Raw genomic sequence first — 18412 nt, forward strand, 5'->3', positions numbered from 1 at the left:
ATGGGATCCTCAGTCCCCTCTGGGCCACAGGGATGGAATCCTCAGTCCCTTCAGCCTCTGTCCCATCTGTCTCACCAAGCCCCAGGTCCGGGAGGAAGATGGAAGAACCATGGTTAGCCATGGACTATGGATGCCTTGGCTTCCCTCAGCCTCTCCTACATCAATAATGTGCTCTTTCTAGCAAGAATCCATGTTCCTCTACTTATGTAGACCTTACAGAGCTGTTCTGCTCCAAATCATGGGGCTCCTGCTTAACAACTGTCTACAGTTCAGCAGGGCGACGTTATCTGATTTTTATTTATCTGTTTTCCTGCCAGACCCTGTTTTGAATGCTACCCCTGGTTATGTTTGTGGGAGGCTGGGATCATTGGACATGAAAGGGTTGCCCACCCTATTCCCAGAACCTAGGGAAGAGCAATCACTTGAGAGGGTGCCTGAGCCTGCAGAAAGAGCAAGACTTGTGAAAATCCTCAGATGGGAGCCCACATACTCCTTTTCAGCCCTTACCTGCTTCAGAGAGCACTTTGCAAAGCAGACACAGAATGAAATGAGGGGGGACTGGGGGAATGTCAGCCTGCAGCCCAAGGCAGCCAGGCTGTACAGCTTGGGGACAGTCAGAGGAGCCCCAGAGGGACCTCTGAACATCCCCCTGTCCCTCACCCCAGGGCTGCAGTGTGTCCCCTCCCCACAGCCTGGTTCAAGCTGTGGTAGCCTCAGAGGCTGAGCTGCACTTTGGTGCTTTCCAGAGCAAACAGAACAGTGTTGAGAGTCTGGGTTTGGGCTTTGTCCAGAGCTGGTGACCTTTCAGCTGTCTGCTGCAGGCAGATGTGGACAGTTGCAACCAGCTGTTCCACCACCATTTTTTCTTTCAGGTTTTCCAAGCTGTCGAAAATCTTGTCTGCTCTTCCTTTTGCTCTGTCTTCCACCCTGTCTGCTCCTCCCTTTGCTCTTCTGTCTTCCATCCTGTCTGCTCCTCCTTTTTCTCTTCTGTCTTCCAGCCTGTCTGCTCCTCCCTTTGCTCTATCTTGCACCCTTTTCTCCTCTATCTTCCATCCTGTCTGCTCCTCCTTTTGCTCTGTTTTGCACCCTGTCTGCTCCTCCCTTTGCTCCTCTGTCTTCCAGCCTGTCTGCTCCGCCTTTTGCTCTTTCTTCCCGCCTGTCTTCTCCTCCCTTTGCTCTATCTTCCATCCTTTTCTCCTCCATCTTTCACCCTGTCTGCTCCTCCTTTTGCTCTGTCTTCCAGCCTATCTATCTGCTCTTCCCTTTGCTCTGTCTTCCACCCTGTCTGCTCCTCCTTTTGCTCTGTCGTCAATCCTGTCTGCTCCTCCCTTTGCTCTTCCACCTTCCCCACACAGGTGGGGAGGCAGCAGGTCACAGATGAGCTGTAGGGTGGGAGGGACCCTCTGCAGCTGACATGGGATGAGCTGGGAGTGTGGCAGGAGCTGGCTGCATGACTCCAGTGCAAGGCATCACCATGAAGAGCTGTGACCAGAGCCACAGAGTGTCACAATCCCATCTGGCAGTTCCTCTGGAGATTCTGGGATGCCTCAGCCACTCATAACCTGTGTGTGCTTCAAGTGACTGCCACTGCAAGCAAAAATCAAGGGGTTGGTGACTTGTTGGGAGTTTGTCATGGGTTGCTTCACTCTCTGCACACAGCAGCCCCCAGGCAGGTGTGTGCAATGGGAGACACACAAACCTCAAGGGTCAGGAGGCTGAAAGAGGCCTGGGATTTTCCTCCTGGCTGTGCTCAGCTCCAGTTTTGTCACCCTGGATGCTGATGGTGTTCCCAGCTCAGCAACAATCTGTGCACACATCCTGCCAGGGTTTCCCTGGTGCCTCTTCTCCAGCAGGAACACAGGCCAAGGAGGAACATGACTAAGGCTTTAACTATTGATTCCTCAGCACTCCTTCCAGACCACAAACATTCCTGTCAGACTTCACAGAGGGTGAAACAGTAGTGTAATGCTTAACAACTGTAGTAGTTTATATGTAATAAAAAAATTGTGGTGGTTTTTTTTCTTTTAATATAAACAATGTAAGTTACTTAAAGTTCGGAGGGATGGCTGGGACACCACACATTAAGGTTTGTCAACATTTTTGACTCAGGCTCATCTCCTAACTGCTTTTGGTTTCCTGTTTTCTGGTTGCATACAGCTGTGCCAAGCTTGAACTGTTGGACTGGAATTCAGCTTGGGTGGTTCCTACTGGAGTTTTTGGATGGATGGCAGGGAGGTGGAGAATTTCAGCTCAAAGCCTTCTGGCTGTTTTTAAAAAAAATCACTCAAACCCCCTACATTATTCATCTCATATTAAGAAAAAGACCAGTAAAGTTTTGCTGGAAAGATTCCCCCAAAGATTTGAGCAGTGGTTTGGTGTTGCATGTCTTACATGTCTGTATTATACCTTCACTTAGAGAAAGTCAAAATTTGGCCCACGTTAGGTTTTCAGTATTTTTTGAGATCACAGTGTGGTTGTGCTCAGGAGAGTGTTGCTAATTTGGCAAGTAAATTCCTGGAAGATGCTGCACTAGCTGGGCCCTGCTGTCAGTGCATGGGAACACCAAGTGCCTGGGACTGATTTTCTCTCCTGGATTTGGTGGGAAAGAGATTTACAGCTTTTCCCTCTTAATTTGGGATGGCAGATGAATAGGCTGAGGAGACTTGGTCCACGTGTGTGAACCTGAGGACTGTCCCAGGGGCTTGTTTTGCCCTCAGCTCCTGCAGATGGGATTCTGGACCAGTGGAAGGCTGGAGGCTGATGTGTTGGTGACCCAGGAAGTCTAGGCCAGCCTTTCTCTTGTCAGGCTAGTGGAGAATGAAGCTGAAGGCCTGCAAGGCCAAGCCCAAGGGAGGGTATAAGCAGATCCCTCTGCAGGGATCAACACACACATCTGCTGCCAAGCTGTTCTGTGGCTCTTTCCAGCCACTGGAAAGCAGGTGGCACATCTGGGCCCTGACCCACCCATCACCTCTAGCAGCACACAGGCAGTGCTGTCCTGTCTTTCTGTCTCCATCAACTCTGTGAAGTCTGGCCTGTGAGCTCAGGCAGCTGTCTGTAGGGGACACACCACCTGTGGTGACCTGACATGCTCCCCCAGCCTGGGATCACCTCAGGGGGACACGTCTCTGTCCATCCCTGCACTGTGCAAAACACTCTGCAAGAGAAACGTTGCTACATCAATCACTTTGATAGCTTGGATTTGCTCGCATTTAGCTCAAAGACCTACCTTTACCATGGCTCTTGTTTGTTGGGGAGATCAGTCCAAAACTCAGGTATCTCACTCCATGGATCTGATGGGTGAAATTGAATGTGAGCCCATTGACAAATTTCTCCTGAAACCTGCAACCACAGAGTCTCTTTGCTCCACTTTATCTGGCTGGGGGGGGGGAGCTTTGTAAGGAAAGATGTCAGAAGCCCTGTGTAAGGAATACTCTTGCACTGCCATGTCTGAAAACCCCAGAGAACCAAGGCTTGGTGAGGAAAAAGCCTTTGCAGTGCTCTGCCAAGGAGCCATGGGATGGGTCTGGGGAACAGCCTGATGAGGAGCAGCAGCAGGGAGGCAGGAAAGCAGCAGGATTCTCCTCTCTGGGCTAGGTCTCACTGTCTGTGCTCCCTTGTTGCAGGCAGGGGCCGTGCAGGGATCACCGGGAGCGTCTGGCTGCGATAGTGCGGCCGTGCCGCGCGCGCTGTGACACCGAGGGATGCGCACGGATGCACCTGGACAAGAGGTAAAACTGCCAGCTCTGCCTCCAGGAGGGACCTGCCCCATCTCAGGGCTGTGGCACGTGCAGCCCTCGAGGAGTGCTTCACCCCAAAGCCTTGCTATGGGACTGTGAACTCCCCAGCCCGTCACACATGCCAGCTGTGGGGAGCAGGGCATGGAGAGCAGGCCAGATCTGAGGTCCAGGATTGCCTGGGCTGTGGGATGGGAGCAAAGTGAGGCAGGAATTGGGGTTCCCCTTGGGATCTGGCCTGCTCAGCAGCAGCTCAGCATGTACTATGTGGTTCTGCCCTTACCCAGGCCACAGAGGGGTCCAAATCCCTCCTCTCCCTTACTCGGGTGCAGAGGAAGCAGCAGCAGGGAGGGGCTGCTGACATCTCCACAGGGTGAGAGGTGCTCTGTCAGAGCAGAGGCAGCTGCAGTTCTGCACCCCTTGTTAACAAGAACTGACCTGGCCCAGCAATTAGGGATTTTACTGCTAATGAAAGCTTCAGCTCAGCAAGTGAGAGCACTCAGAGACTGCTGCTGAACCTGGGCACCCTCCTGGCTGCTCAAAGCTGATGGCTTGCTGAGAGGGAAACTGAGGCAGGGAATTTTGAATGATCTGCTTCAGATGTGAGTTAGGAACCGAGTTAGGGGGAAAACCCCAGAGTCCTGTCTGTCTGCTGACACGATTAGCCAGGCTTCCTGTGCAGGTGAATCACAGTCACATCACCAAATGTCTCTTTGGGTTAGAAGGGACCTCAGAGATTATCCTCCCACCCACTGCCATGAGCAGGGACACCTTCACTGCCCCAGGCTGCTCCCAGCCCTGTCCAGCCTGGCCTTGGACACTTCCAGGGATCCAAGGGCAGCCACAGCTGCTCTGGGCACCCTGTGCCAGGGCCTCACCACCCTCCCAGGGAAGAATTTCTTCCTAATCTCTAATGCAGCCCTGCCCTCTGTCAGTGTGAAGCTATTTGTCCTTGTCCTGTCACTTCATGCCCTTATCAAAGTCCCTCTCCAGCTCTCTTGGAGTCCCTTTAGGTTCTGGAATGGGCTCTAAGGTCTCCCTGGAGTTTTCTCTCCTCCAGGCTGAACAGACTTATGAAGACAGATAATATTTTAAAAATATCTGTGAAGACACATATTGCTTAAAACCAAAATCAGCTGTTACAGTGGCTCAGCCTGGGTGCCATGCAGAATACTACTGCTTCCAGAAAAGATCATTTCTGGTGGCATTTGACTGCAGCTGTGGGAGGGTTATGATGGAGTAAAGCTTGCACAGCACTGTGGGGCTGAGGATGGTGCTTGTAAAACCTTGCAGACTTTGCATCAATGGGTCTATTTGCCAATAAAGTGCCTTTTTGTCAAAAAACTACTTCTATCAGTGCAAAACAGTGTCCTTCCCTTGCCCTACAGAGAGAGCATCCCGGGGAATATTCAATCAGGACACTTTTGCCAGAGTTTTAGCTGGCAACTTGTGACACCCTTCAGCAGTACTTGTGTGTGGGGAAAAGAGAAGTGGTGCTCTGGCAGGCAAGATGCTCTGCAGAAATGCTAGCTCAGCAGGGAGAATCACACAGGTTGGCACAGCACAGCTGCTTAGAACAGTTAGAAAAGAATAAATCACTCTTATTGCCTGTTTCACCTATTTCTCCTCTTTCTGGAGGGCAGGGAATGCAAGGGAATAGCATCCCAGCAGCGAGTCTGGGAAATGCAGCCATGCCACATTGCTGTCCCCAGCCCTGGGCACTAACCCTGGGGAGGACAATGGAGAGGAGGATAATTGCTAAGGTTACCTCATAGGAGATTGTTTGAGCTACTGCCCGTAGTGCCCCAATCAGGGCGTATTTTGAATTAGAAGCTCAGCCTGATCATAGGATGGAGTATACTGCCAAGCTTGCATGGCTAATAGGAAGAGTAGGCCTAGGTTAAGTCTGGGTGGGACACATCCCCTGTTCTGAGGCCCTCTGGGGTTATGGCAGCAGCAGAAAGGTGGGTGCCTCAGCACCACAACAGCTTTTCCTCTCCCATCTCACTGCCCTGAGTAAAGAGCACTGGGCCTCCAAAAGCACCAAACACCAGAATAGCCCTTCCCTGCTTTTACACTGAGGATGTGAGGTGGAGATTTCAACCTGCTTTCCCATCCCCTACAGATGGCCATGTTGCTGTCCCCAGCCCTGGGTGGGGCATGTCCCCTGTTCTGAGGCCCTCTGGGGTTATGGGCAGCAGCAGGAAAGGTGGGTGCCTGGGCTCCAATGGCTTAGCATCCCAACAGAAGCTTTTCCTCTCCCATCTCACTGCCCTGAGTAAGGAGCACTGGGCCTCCAAAAGCACCAAATACCAGAACAGTCCTTCCCTGCTTTTACACCGAGGATGTGAGGTGGGGTGGGGGTTTCAACCTGCCTCCCCATCCCCTCCCGATGCCCACGCTGTGCTTTCTTTTCCCTCGCAGGCAGCAGCGAGGCTGAGCTGAGCGCGGGGAGGGACCCCACGAGCGGACCATGAGCGAGAGCAGCCCCTTGCCATGGAGCGCCGCCGATGAGGGCGAGCCGCCCTCGCCGGGCCCGCAGCCGTCCCCGCCGGCCCTCAGCGATGGGGAGTCGCCGCCGAGCCCGCCCGCGGAGCCCGCCAGCGGCAGGGCCAGCCCCCGGCACGACGCTCAGCCCTCCCTGGCGGAGGGGGAGCAGCGGGACGAACATGTGGCGGCGGTGACAGAGGCGGGCGAGCGGCTCAGCGAGCAGGGACAAGGCGCTGCCAGCGAGGGCGGCCGTGCGGAGCGGGCAGGGCTGGCCAACGGCGTGGGGCGGGAGCACCGGGACACCGCCGGCCCCAGCAGCCCCGAGCTCGGGGACAGGGGCTCCCCCAGCCCCCAGAGAGCCAGCGGGGCCCTCAGCAAGCAGCGGTGGCACAGCGTGCTGGGATCCTCGGAAGCGCTGAGTGCCGACGAGGCGGAGGAGCAGTTCGGGTAAGGGCGGCTCGGTGCCGGTTCATGTGTGTTGTTTTCGAGGCTCCTTGGTTCGAGTTACTCGGCTCCGTGTGTAACTCATCAGTTTAAGGAGCTGCAGCTGCTCTCATGGCTGACTGCGGCTTTCCACTCCTGCTTCTCTTTGGGCTTCTCGCACATTTTTTCCTTGTTTGTAACTTTTTACTCTCTTTTTTTTTCTCTCTGGACTTCTCACATAGTTTTTTTCCCTGTTACAAATTCAGAAAGCTGTGATTAGAGCTCACAGAGCCACTAAAGTGAAGGGGAAGCTTTTGGGATCTTGAGAAGAGCTGGTTGTGCTCACTTTTGGGGTGTCCCGCTTGCAACTTGCAGCACTTATGGCAGAGTTACCTGAGGTAACTTAGAGCAAGTACAGCAGCCTGGGGATGCTGCAGAGCCAGGCTTGTCTGGGAGGCTGCTGTGCCCTGGGAGTCCCTGGCAGCATGGCCAGCTCTGGCAGTCCCTGGGCTAGCAGGTGGCAGCTGCGTGTCTGAAAGTGGGCACGGCTCTGAGCTCTGCTCTCCACTGCACCTGTGGCAGGTGTTACCAGCGCCTGGCTGACAGGAACAGCAGTGTGAGACAAAAGGTACAAGTGTCATCTAATTCTCAAGTGCCTGTGACAAACCTGAACATGAGTCTCTGAGCCCTCTCTTCTGGCAGCCTGGCTCACAGGAGAACTCTCCAGGCTGGGGGACGCTCACACTGGTGTGCTGTCCACAGCTGATTTTATGCCTCTGCAAGTTTCTAGACCTCCATGGGATTCTGCAGGCTGGGGGCTTATGGGGAATGACAGGTCACGGGGATGAGGAGAGGTTCTTCCCATGCCATTCCTGCAGGAGGGGTATGGATGCTTCCCTCTGCCACCAGAAATCCGCCAGGGCTCTGTGTTGTAGCCACCAGGGCTTGATTCTTGCTGTGAATTTTACAGCCCTGTCTGTGCACCCACCTCGGGGCAGGAGAGATGCTGCAAGGAGGGCTTGTCCCAGAGGAGTGTGGCCTTCTGAAGAGGAGCTGTGAAGGGACAGGGTAGCCTGGGGATCACCTCCTAGCTCTGGCCCCGTGCAGGCTCCGTGCTGAGCTGTGTTCCCAGTGCTGTCTGGAGCGTGGGCAGCCGAGCTGGGGAGCCACGCAGGGCGTGGGCTGACAGCAGGCACCCCTCCTGCTTTGTTTCTCTGCTGTTCAACAGGCTTCTCTAGAAAAGGCTGGTGGTTTGTTTCACTCAAGAGCCCCAGCAAGAAGCAGCAGCGCTGCTTCAAAAAGCCCAGCTGAAGGTGTTGCAGAGGAAGTGTCCGTGCAGGCTGCTGCTGTCCGGAGAGCTTTGGGAGCCTGTCCCAGGCAGGTCCCAGGGGCCCCTGAGCTATGCAGTCAGGGCTTGGATAGCTGCAAGTCTCTCAGGTTTCAGGGGAATCATATTTGCCTGGTAGGTGGCTCCCTGGCAGAGGCTGAGAGTTCAGGAGGAAACTAAGGGTGGTCATAGAATGCTGCTGCAATCACTGGGAGTGCAATTATTTTAAGATGCTAGGGCATGAATTGGTAGAAATGGCAGGCTTAGGATTTGGAGATGATGCAACCTGACTGAGGTCTGCATGCAGAGTCCATGATCTCGTGCTCTAAACATATTCACTTGGAGAGCAAATGAGTCTTTTGGGAGGCTGAATGCACAAGGGACAAGTCACACGCTATATTCAAAGCAGAAGGGCAGCTGGAAAACTTCTGGGACACAGCTGAAGTCTGGGAAACCACTTAGAGCCTGCAGATTGGGTTAGCTCACTGCACTGGAGCCCATCAGTGCTTTGACCACCTATCTTTAGGGTAAATGGCAGGAATGCATGGCTGGGCCAAGCACAGCGTGGAGCTGCTGTGCCCTGACCAGATGGACTGTCCACTCTCCTGGGTCAGGAAGAGCTGAAAGATGGACCAAGGCACCAAGACGTTGCTGTCATCCTGCATCACCTCTGAGCTTCCCCTTTTTTTCCTTTACTCCCCTTTGGGGAATTGCTGTAATGACCCATTCTGGCTATAGGAGAGCCTGGTCTGATGTTTTACTAATGAGCAGTCAACTATTTGCTCCTGATGAGAAATCATTTGTCATCATCTGCACGTTGCTGCTTGTATGATGCATTTTCTCCCTGAATTTTAAAGTGCTTTACAAAAAGGTGTTCAGTGTTGCTCTTCCCACTGGAATGGAGGATTAAAGGGGAAAGTCATCCAAGGTCATCAATCCATGGTAGAGCTGGAGAAGAACCCATTATTATCCTTCTGAAGGTAGGTTAGTTCCTGCATCTCTGCAGGAAATGGTTGGTTAAAAAAAAAAATCAGGCAAACAGAGCCAAAGATTTAGTGTTTGTGTTGCAATTTGCATTAACTGAATCCCTTTTCCTCCTTTCTGGTTTATCCCATGGCATCTATTGTTTGTCAAAGCCCCATTTAACTTTCTTGTGGCTGTGTTGCCTAGAGTCTTTCACCTCTTCAGAAACCCCCAACATGGCCCTGCTGATCTCAGGGAGGTCACAGCTCTGCAGTCCAACTGCAAGATCCACCAGGGAATGATCTACTTTCAGCCCCATGAACTCATGGAAAAAGAACAAAATTTTTAACAGAGAAATTCCCACCTTTTGCTTGTAGGCACCCTCAGCACCTGCAGTTTTGGGAGTGCAGCTTTTGCCCACACATTTCCTCCCATGGCAACATATAGCTGTCAGAAAAATTCACATTCCATCAAATAAAGTTTCGGAAAAACTTTGCAGAAAGACTGCAGTGCAGAGGCAACAAAGTCCTGGTTTCCATCATGTCCTTCTCTGGCAGGATCCACACTCCACCAGCACAGCAAACTTGTGATGGCAAGTTGAACATGAGTCCCTGCAAGCTGGGAGGGACAACCATGTCCTGGGGGCATCAGGCCCAGCATGGAAGGATATTGTCCCACTCTGTTCTGGGCTGAGGTGGCCTCACCTCGAGCCCTGGGTCAGTTTTGGGCTCCACAAGAAAGATCTAAAGCTCTTAGGGAGTCCCCAAAAGAGGGACATGGGGATGGTGAGGGGCCATCAGGGGACAAGTGTAGGGCTGGAATATACAAGGTCTGTGGTGTGAGCAGTTAATAGAAATGATTCTGTGCAGTGTATTGAAAGAGCAGGGCTGTCTTCCCTGGGATTATGGCAATGTGGGAGCTGCTAAGTGATAACCAGGAGGTTATTCTGGCATTGGGTCCAGTAGCAGGTGTCATATGCAAAAGTCTCTACTTCAGAGGTCTGGCTTTTTACTGGAACATGACCAAATTAAGGGCTGGCTGGGCCTCTGGGATTGTTCATCACAAAACTGGTTTTTTTTCAGCTCTAGAATCTTGTAACAAAATTGGGAATCAGGTAGGTTATACCACAGAAAGATCCCAAGGGCCATTATCACAGCAGCCATTTCTGCCTCTTCTCTTGCCTGCCAGCTCCAAATGGAACAGGGCAAGAATTGCCTTGACAATATTTTCTACATTTCTCCTTTTGGTCCAGGTTTGCCTCTGGAGATGCCAAGCTGAGCTGCAGCGATGATGACAGGGAGCATTTCCAATTCAAAGACATCAGGGATGGCTTCAGCTCGACCTTTGAGAAGATTGTTGAGTCTGACCTCATGAAGGGCACCTACTACAGCAGCCTGGACTCTCTGGATGTGCTGTCCCTGACGGACGAGACAGACAGCTGTGTCAGCTTTGAGGCACCCCTGACCCCCCTGATCCAGCAAAGGGCCAAGGAGAGCCCCGAGCTCCTGGAGCAGAAACTGGCAGCCCAGCAGAGAGAAGCCCTTCACCACATGGCTGCTGATAAGCAGGAGCAGGGGGCAGCCAAGCCAGCAGAGGGGGATTTTGGGAGCCCTCTCAGACACTCAATTACCAGCAGCAGGTCAGAGAATGTGCTCAGCAGGCTGTCCTTGAAGAGTATCCCAAATGGGTTCCATGTGGAAAGCTCAGAGGAAGATGCCACCAAGATCATTAACTCCATCAGGTAAGGCAGGGAGTTTCTTGGACAGTGGCTCCTTTTCTTATGAGATCCCAGTCCAGGAGCAAGGCTCCGTGGGCATGGTTGAGTTGGAACTGCTCTTTCACCCCTTGTGCTTCCTCTCATGTATTGTTGTGGCACAAAGGCTGAACATCAGCAGGAAAACTTTCATCTGCACCTGCACAGCCCTTGGCAGGCTGGGGATGGTCAGGTGCTCTCCCAAATGCCTCTGAAGTGCAGGGAAACCACAAGGTTGTACTTAGGACAGGGTACCCCTACAGAAGCCTCCCCAAAGGTTCTTCTGCAGGCAATGAGGAGATCAGCAGAGACTTCATCCTCTAGACCAGCTCAGACCCAAACCATCACCCCTGGGAGGCAGCAGCTCATCTGTAGGGCACTTCCCTGCCTGAGGAAGCCAGGTGATGAGTAACCAGGTCAGGGGAGAGCTGGAGCGAGGTTGTATGTCCAGCCGTCAGGCCAGCAGTGAGTCACACTGCTTGAAAATGCTTGAATTGGTGCTCTAAGTGGCCTTGGGCAGGCAGATAAAGGGCTGTGTGCCCACCTACATGGTGCCAGCAGGGCTGCTCAGAGCAATGTCTGTGGGCACAGCTGGCCACAAGGCCAGCAGGCAACTGCAGGGGAGCAGCTCACCAGTAAAGGCTGGTCTGGTGCCAGTCCCATTGACATGATTTGTACAAGTGCAGCTTCCCATCCTCAGCAAATAACCTGAGCTGAAAAGCATAACATCTATCCCTAAAATTTCCATGATGTCCATGGCTTGGAAAGAGCTTGGGATCCCCAGTGGGGAGAGAGGGAGCTTAAAAGGTGTTGAGGCTGCTTACTTTGCCACACCCTCATTTCTCAGGGGGGAAGCTGCCTTCTCTCCGACCCTTCCTACCAATTTGGAATTACGCTGCACTGTTTCATTTCAGCTGAAATGAAGGGGGGCTTGTCCAATGTCCAGTTCACAGCCATATTGCTGGTTTTTCGTACTTTTTTTTTTTTTTTTTTTTTTTGTGTGAGGGCAAGAAGAAATCAAAAGGTGGAAAGGCGGCGTTTTCCGCGGCTTTCGTGGTGCCACGCTGCGGCTCCTTGAACATTTCTTGTCTCTGCACAGCGATGCCAGCCTGAAGGACACGCTGTCGGACTCGGACTCAGACATGGGCAGCACGGAGCAGCTGGACCAGGGCAGCACGGACACGCTGGCCAACGGCTGCAGGGCGGACAGCGAGGCTGCCAAGAGGTTGGCCAAGCGCCTCTACAACCTCGAGGGCTTCAAGCGCTGCGACGTGGCCCGGCAGCTCGGCAAGAAGTACGTGGGGCAGCCCTGCCAGGGTGACAGGCTGGGGATGGGGGGCACTGCTCGTGATGGGAGGGCAGCAAAAGGCAGCAAGGGTCAAGTCTGGGTGCTGGAGGGAGTTGGGGCTGCTGGAGGTTGTAGGAGTGCTGGGGGGTAGGATGGTTGGGATGGATGGAGATGAGAGATCTCTGAAGCCAGGTGGTGGAACTTGGGGTTTATTGCAAAAGGGCCTGCTGGGATCTGCCAGCCACAGCTTAGAGCAGTAAAGAGAAGAGAGTGGTGCAGAGAGAGAAGGCTAGAGTGTGGTAAAGAGGATGAGAGAGTGAAAGAGAGGATGAGAGGATACGATAGCGAGGCTCCCGTTACAATACAATTCATCTTCTTCTGTGTTGAATATTCTGATTCTCACTAACCAATCTAGTACAAGATACAAATCCCACAGCATTTCCATACAGCCTGTCAGAATCATTACATCACCATACTGTGTTACATTTTAAACCCTAAAAACTCCTCTTTGGGCCCTTCTGCCAAGCCAGTAGGGTCTGCTCTGACCCTTAGACCTCTCTGCAGGCAGAGGGTGTTGGTTCCTCAAAAGGGGATCACCTTCAGCTGGCCACACCATTGTTTTCCAGTTGTTCAGTAACTGAGGTATCTCAAAGCTTGCTTTCATTTCAATCTCGCTTATAGTTTCCATATTCTCAAAATCTTTTGCCAGATAATCATATTTATAAGGCTTTCCTGTTTCATCTTCCCCAACAGGAGATCTTTCCAGCTGAAGCTGGGAGCTCAATGTCCTTAAAATAGGAATGCTACAAGCTGCCTGTAGTATTGGGCAGTAAATGTCACAAGCTGCTGCCCACCAGAACCAAGAGCTTCCTGCCTTTGGGAAGAGCCCAGCAGGACCAAAGCAATCCCCAGGCTGGAGGGTTTGGGTGCCAGACCTGCCTGTGCACTGGGCTCCCTCCACTCCCCAGGTTTTTCATGTCTGCACCCCAAAATGCCCTTGCTGCAGAGCCTCCCAACCCAGTGTGTGTGAGGGTAGGAAGGGTTGGCTGGAGAGCCAGAGACACACAGGGAGGTCCAGGCTCTTCTGCTGGTAGATTTGCCTGGGTAAGGCAGAAGGGAAATCAAAAAATATTCAAAAGTGGGAGAGGTACAGAGATTTCTAAGAGACAGAGTAACAGCAACGAGTGTAGCAGTAACAGATTATTTTAGGATGCCAGTGGGTGTGAAGGCACCAATCCCCATCATCCTTTGCCTGGATCAGATATAACCTGTGTTGCTGGGATTTTATTTTTTTTTTTTTCTTTTGTCCTTGGAATGTCTCCCCCCTGCCCAGATCAGCAGAACACACCTGTCCCTCAGCAAATACTCACACTTTCAGTACCAAAGCTTCTGTGTGATTCCCAGCTCAGTGCTGGGACAGGAGCAGCAGAATTGTCTCCTAGAGAGGCTCTTTGCATCACCTGGCAAATCCTCATTCTCCTCCTTTGCTGAGGTTCTTGTAGCAGGTGCATTGCTGGCTGCTCTTGCCTCAGGTGTGTAACATCCTCTCCTTTCTTTCAAATTTGCCATGACAGCTCACTGAGGGGGGAACTTCCAAGCACTGGGTTTCTGAGTCTGTCCCTTTGCTATTTCCTGCAGTCCTCACTCACACCTGCAGCCCTCACACCTTGGGGGAGGCTGTTTGGTGACCCACATCTGGGAATTCACACTGCCTTTGAAACAAAAGTTTTGTTTTGATCAGCTGGGTTTGACATCTGAACCATTTCCTGACATGAGACCTAAATAGAGCTGCAGACTCTTGGGTGGATTGGCAGAGCAGAAAAGGAAATAGGGTGAAGATAGGTATTTTTAGGTATTAATATAGGTATTAAGTCAGTCTTGCTCACTTAAGACAATGTAAGACCAACCTATAGTGCTGGGAACAGACTAAGTTTAAGTGATGCTTTCAGACCAGCTCTATGTAGGAGGGCTGTACAAAAAGTGAAATCTCATTTTATCACTTCTTTTTTCTTTGTGATAATTGGCAATTTTCTAGAAAAAATTAAAAAAGATAAAGTAAACCAAAGCCAAAACTATTCATCATTGTCAAACAGGCAGAAAAGGCTTGACAAACAAGGTTGGATATCTCCCCACAGTTTGTTTCCATCTGCCTCAGTTCTGTGAAATTAACCTAAACCCCTGAAATTAGCATTGGCAGATGTTTGGGAAACTGAACTCTCCATGGAACTCTCTTGTTCCAGCATTGGTCTGGGGCCCTCTCAGCTCCATCAGTGTCCACAGGACATCTTGTGCTGGTTGAACTGTCCCAGGCTGTGAAGGTGGCACTTCCCTGTAGGGTTTCCAAGAGTTGTGCTCACCAAATCCCTGTGGCAGAGCCCAGGACAGCTCCAGCACTGCCCAGGAATGTGGGCACTGTCAGGATCCCAGCCTTGGGCAGCACAACGAGGGCACAAGGCCTGTTTCACCCCCCAGAGATGAGATTTTACTCACACGGGTTCTTATGGCACTGATGTGCCTCAGGTACTGCCAAAAGGAGCCCTGCTCCTCAGGGCAGTGGGGTTCAGGTAAAACATCACAAATTTTCCATGTCCAGACACATGGGAATGGACTGGGAGAAAGGCCAGGGCTCCTGTGTGACCGTGTTCACAGGGGTCTGAAGATGAGGGAAGAGATGAGGACCTGACTCCATGTTTCAGAAGGCTTGATTTATTATTTTATGATATATATTACATTAAAACTATACTAAAAGAACAGAAGAAAGGATTTCATCAGAAGGCTGGCTAGGAATAGAAAAAGAAAGAATCATAACAAAGGTTTGTGGCTTGGACTCTCTGTCCAAGCCAGCTGACTGTGATTGGCCATTAATTAGGAACAACCAACATGGGCTAATCACAGATGCACCTGTTGCATTCCACAGCAGCAGATAACCATTGTTTACATTTTGTTCCTGAGGTCTCTCAGCTTCTCAGGAGGAAAAATCCTAAGGAAAGGATTTTCCATAAAAGATGTCCGTGACACTCCTGTGTCCCCTTGGGGTGGCTTGTGACCCAGTCAGAGCTCCTGGTGCCTGGTCCCTCCCGAGGCAGGCAGAGGGATGGAGCACCACGCTGGGCTGTAAGGTGAGAGGAGCTCTGTGGAGGCTGAAAGGGCAGCAGCCAGAGGATGCCAGGCATGTCCCCACAGGAAATGCCTTGCAGGGCCACCAGCCAGAGCATGGCAGGAATGTCCCCATGGGAAATGCCTTGCTCTCCTTGTAGCAATGCCTCTGTCATGGTGGAACTGTCACCCATTCCTGCAGGAAGGGCTGGCACTGGCACAGAGACAGAGGAGGATAACTCCTGAGTGAGGAAACCAGAGCAAACAAAAGTCCATCTTAGGGTGGGACAGGGTCTTGCCCTGGCCCCTGTTGTTATCCCATGGCCTGGGGCATGTTAAATGCCTCTGGGGCTCAGGGAAAAGGGTCACATCTATGTCACTGGGTTCCTGGAAATGCAGGAATTTGTTGTTTGCAGGGGCCTGGCTGCCTTCTGATGTCTTGTGGCTCCTGGAGCTCTCCTGCTGCAGTGTCCAGCAGCACCCACCTGCCCCAGGAGCAGGGGCTGTGCTGGGAGGGTGGGATGGGAACCTCTGTGGGTGAGAACAGGGACATTGCAGTGGGAGAGGGGACACAGGCAGCACTGGGAGAGAACCAGGTGTTGGAGGAGCTCAGGATATCCCCATGGCTCCTCTGGCTGGTGTGGGAGCAGGCTCTGCCTGGCCAGCAGCACAACACAGGGGTGCAGCAGGGCAGCTGGAGACCGGTCTGGTGTCTCATTCTCAGGTGTAAGGGGATGGCTGTGGGCACATCAGGGAGGTCTTCCAGCAGCACTCCAGGCCAGGAGCAGTTCTCCCTGTGTCTGAGATGGTGTCTGCAGTGTCTTGCTGGGATTGAGCTGGCCCAGAGGCAGCATTCTGCTGTTCCTCTTGTGGACAATGTCTTCTTCCCTGACCACTCCCTCTTTAATTGCAGTAATGAATTTAGCAAGTTGGTAGCAGAGGAGTATCTCAGCTTCTTTGACTTCACTGGCCTGACCCTTGACAAAGCACTCAGGTGAGCTCTGGGATGGAGAGGGTGGTGGGATTTTGGGGTTTCCTCCAGGCTTCCCAGCACTGTGAGCTATCCATGTGACAGGAGCAGGGGCTGGGGGGAGATCCAGGCTGTCACTCAGGCTTTGGTATCACGTTTTGGCCTCCAAAATGGGCTTCAACAGGAGGGCCCACAGCCTGCTTCCCCAGGGTGGAGAGCAGCTCTCCCAGGCATCCCATCCCATACGGAATCAGAGCAAGTGGGAACAATTATTTTTCTTTGAGATGGGCAACCCATCCTGGTGCCACCACACCCGAGGTGGATCAGATCCCAGCTGGCAGCAATTCCCCTGCACAGCTCCATGGATCTGCAGGCTGTGGGGCTGGGGGGAGGACAAATGAGCCCTTCCATGTCCCACCTTGGGCAGGCCATCTCTGAGCACCCCTTTGTCCATGCAGGACGTTCCTGAAGGCGTTCCCGCTGATGGGAGAGACGCAGGAGCGGGAGCGGGTGCTGATCCACTTCTCCCGGCGCTACTGCCACTGCAACCCCGAGGAGAGCACCTCTGAAGGTACTGCTGCCCCTGCTCTGCCCCCCTGCCATGCCACAGGGCACCTGGGCACGGGGCTGGAGTGCAGAACCACCCACAGCCAGGCAGACACGGCCGCAGCTTCTCCTGGCCACAGGGATCCTGCCCTGGTCACTGTCCCTGCCCTGCCCTGGTCACTGTCCCTGCCCTGCCCTGGGCATTGTTCCTGCCCTGGTCACTGTCCCTGCCCCTGCCCTGGGCATTGTCCCTGCCCTGGTCACTGTCCCTGCCCTGCCCTGGGCATTGTTCCTGCCCTGGGCATTGTCCCTCCCCCTGCCCTGGGCATTGTTCCTGTCCTGGGCATTGTTCCTGCCCTGGTCCCTGCCCCTGCCCTGGGCATTGTTCCTGCCCTGGGCATTGTCCCTGCCCCTGCCCTGGGCATTGTTCCTGCCCTGGTCACTGTCCCTGCCCTGCCCTGGGCATTGTTCCTGCCCTGGGCATTGTTCCTGCCCTGGTCACTGTCTCTGCCCTGCCCTGGGCATCGTTCCTGCCCTGGGCATTATTCCTGCCCTGGGCATTGTCCCTGCCCTGGTCACTGTCTCTGCCCTGCCCTGGGCATCGTTCCTGCCCTGGGCACTGTCGCTGCCCCTGCCCTGGGCATTGTCCCTGCCCTGGTCACTGTCCCTGCCCTGCCCTGGGCATTGTCCCTGCCCCTGCCCTGGGCATTGTCCCTGCCCTGCCCTGGTCACTGTCCCTGCTCTGCCCTGGGCATTGTTCCTGCCCTGGTCATTTTGTCATTGGCCCCTGCCCTGGGCATTGGCCCTACTCTGAGCATTGTCCCTGGGCATTGTGTCATTATCCCTGCCCTGGTCACTGTCCCTGCCCTGGGTGTTGTGTCATTGTCCCTGCCCTGGGCATTCTTCTTTCCCTGGGCATTGTCCCTGCCCTGCTCATTGTTCCTTCCCTGGGCACTGTCCCTGCCCTGGGCGTTGTCCCTGCCCTGCTCATTGTTCCTTCCCTGGGCACTGTCCCTGCCCTGGGCACTGTCCCTGCCCTGGGCATTGTCCCTGCCCTGCTCATTGTTCCTTCCCTGGGCACTGTCCCTGCCCTGGGCGTTGTCCCTGCCCTGCTCATTGTCTCTGCCCTGGGCATTGTCCGGGGATGTGGGTCACTGTCCCTTCCCTGGTCACTGTCCCCACCCTGCTCACTCTCCCTGCCCTGAGCATTGTCCCTGCCCAGGACAGGGTCATTGTCCCATCCAGGGATGCTGGGTGCTGACAGACTCTCCCAAAGAGAGCCAGAGCAGTCTCCATGTGCCAGCTGACAGCACTGAGAGCCAAACACATTCTGGCACAGGGACTGATCCTTGAAGGACCTCACAGAAGGGCTAGAGAGCACCAGGGAAGAGGCAGGGGCTGGAATATTACTGTGCTGGAGTATTGCTTTCACAAGCAGCTGCCTTGGGTTTAGAAGTGGGAAGTTTGGTCTTTTAAAGGAAAACTGCTTTGAAGGCAATTTTATGGTGGTTGTTTTAGGAAAAGGTGAAATCTGAGGGAAAAGAGGATGTCTTTGGGGCTTTTTGTGTTGCTTGTTTTGGTTTGTTTTGTTAAATCCTACACAGTTGAAGGGAGCAGATATTCTTTAGGGTGCCCAGACACAGCAGCTGGCCTTGGTTTAGCAGTGGCTGGGCTGCCAAGACAGCAAACACCAGAACTGCATGAGCAGGGGAGTCAGCAGCCCCACTGTGTGACTGTTGTGTGTTTCAGATGGGATCCACACACTCACCTGTGCCCTGATGCTGCTCAACACAGACCTCCATGGCCATGTGAGTACCAC

At 53.2% G+C, this 18412-nt stretch overlaps 1 protein-coding gene across 2 annotated transcripts in view; it reads left to right on the forward strand.

Annotated features, from left to right (window-relative positions):
- Nucleotides 1-18412, forward strand: part of PSD2 (pleckstrin and Sec7 domain containing 2) — an 80603-nt gene that overhangs the window by 37819 nt on the left and 24372 nt on the right. Inside the window, exons 2-8 of one of the 2 annotated variants that reach the window (XM_058034569.1) lie at nt 3627-3731; nt 6162-6674; nt 10193-10681; nt 11793-11987; nt 15991-16071; nt 16506-16618; nt 18343-18403. In XM_058034569.1, coding sequence (XP_057890552.1) covers nt 6211-6674; nt 10193-10681; nt 11793-11987; nt 15991-16071; nt 16506-16618; nt 18343-18403 — 1403 coding nt within the window. In that variant the 5' untranslated portion in view covers nt 3627-3731; nt 6162-6210. The remainder of the gene's footprint in view (nt 1-3626; nt 3732-6161; nt 6675-10192; nt 10682-11792; nt 11988-15990; nt 16072-16505; nt 16619-18342; nt 18404-18412) is intronic. The other variant, XM_058034570.1, reaches the window with a different exon arrangement.

Source organism: Melospiza georgiana, chromosome 15, assembly GCF_028018845.1.
Source record: "Melospiza georgiana isolate bMelGeo1 chromosome 15, bMelGeo1.pri, whole genome shotgun sequence".
Lineage (NCBI taxonomy): Eukaryota > Metazoa > Chordata > Aves > Passeriformes > Passerellidae > Melospiza > Melospiza georgiana.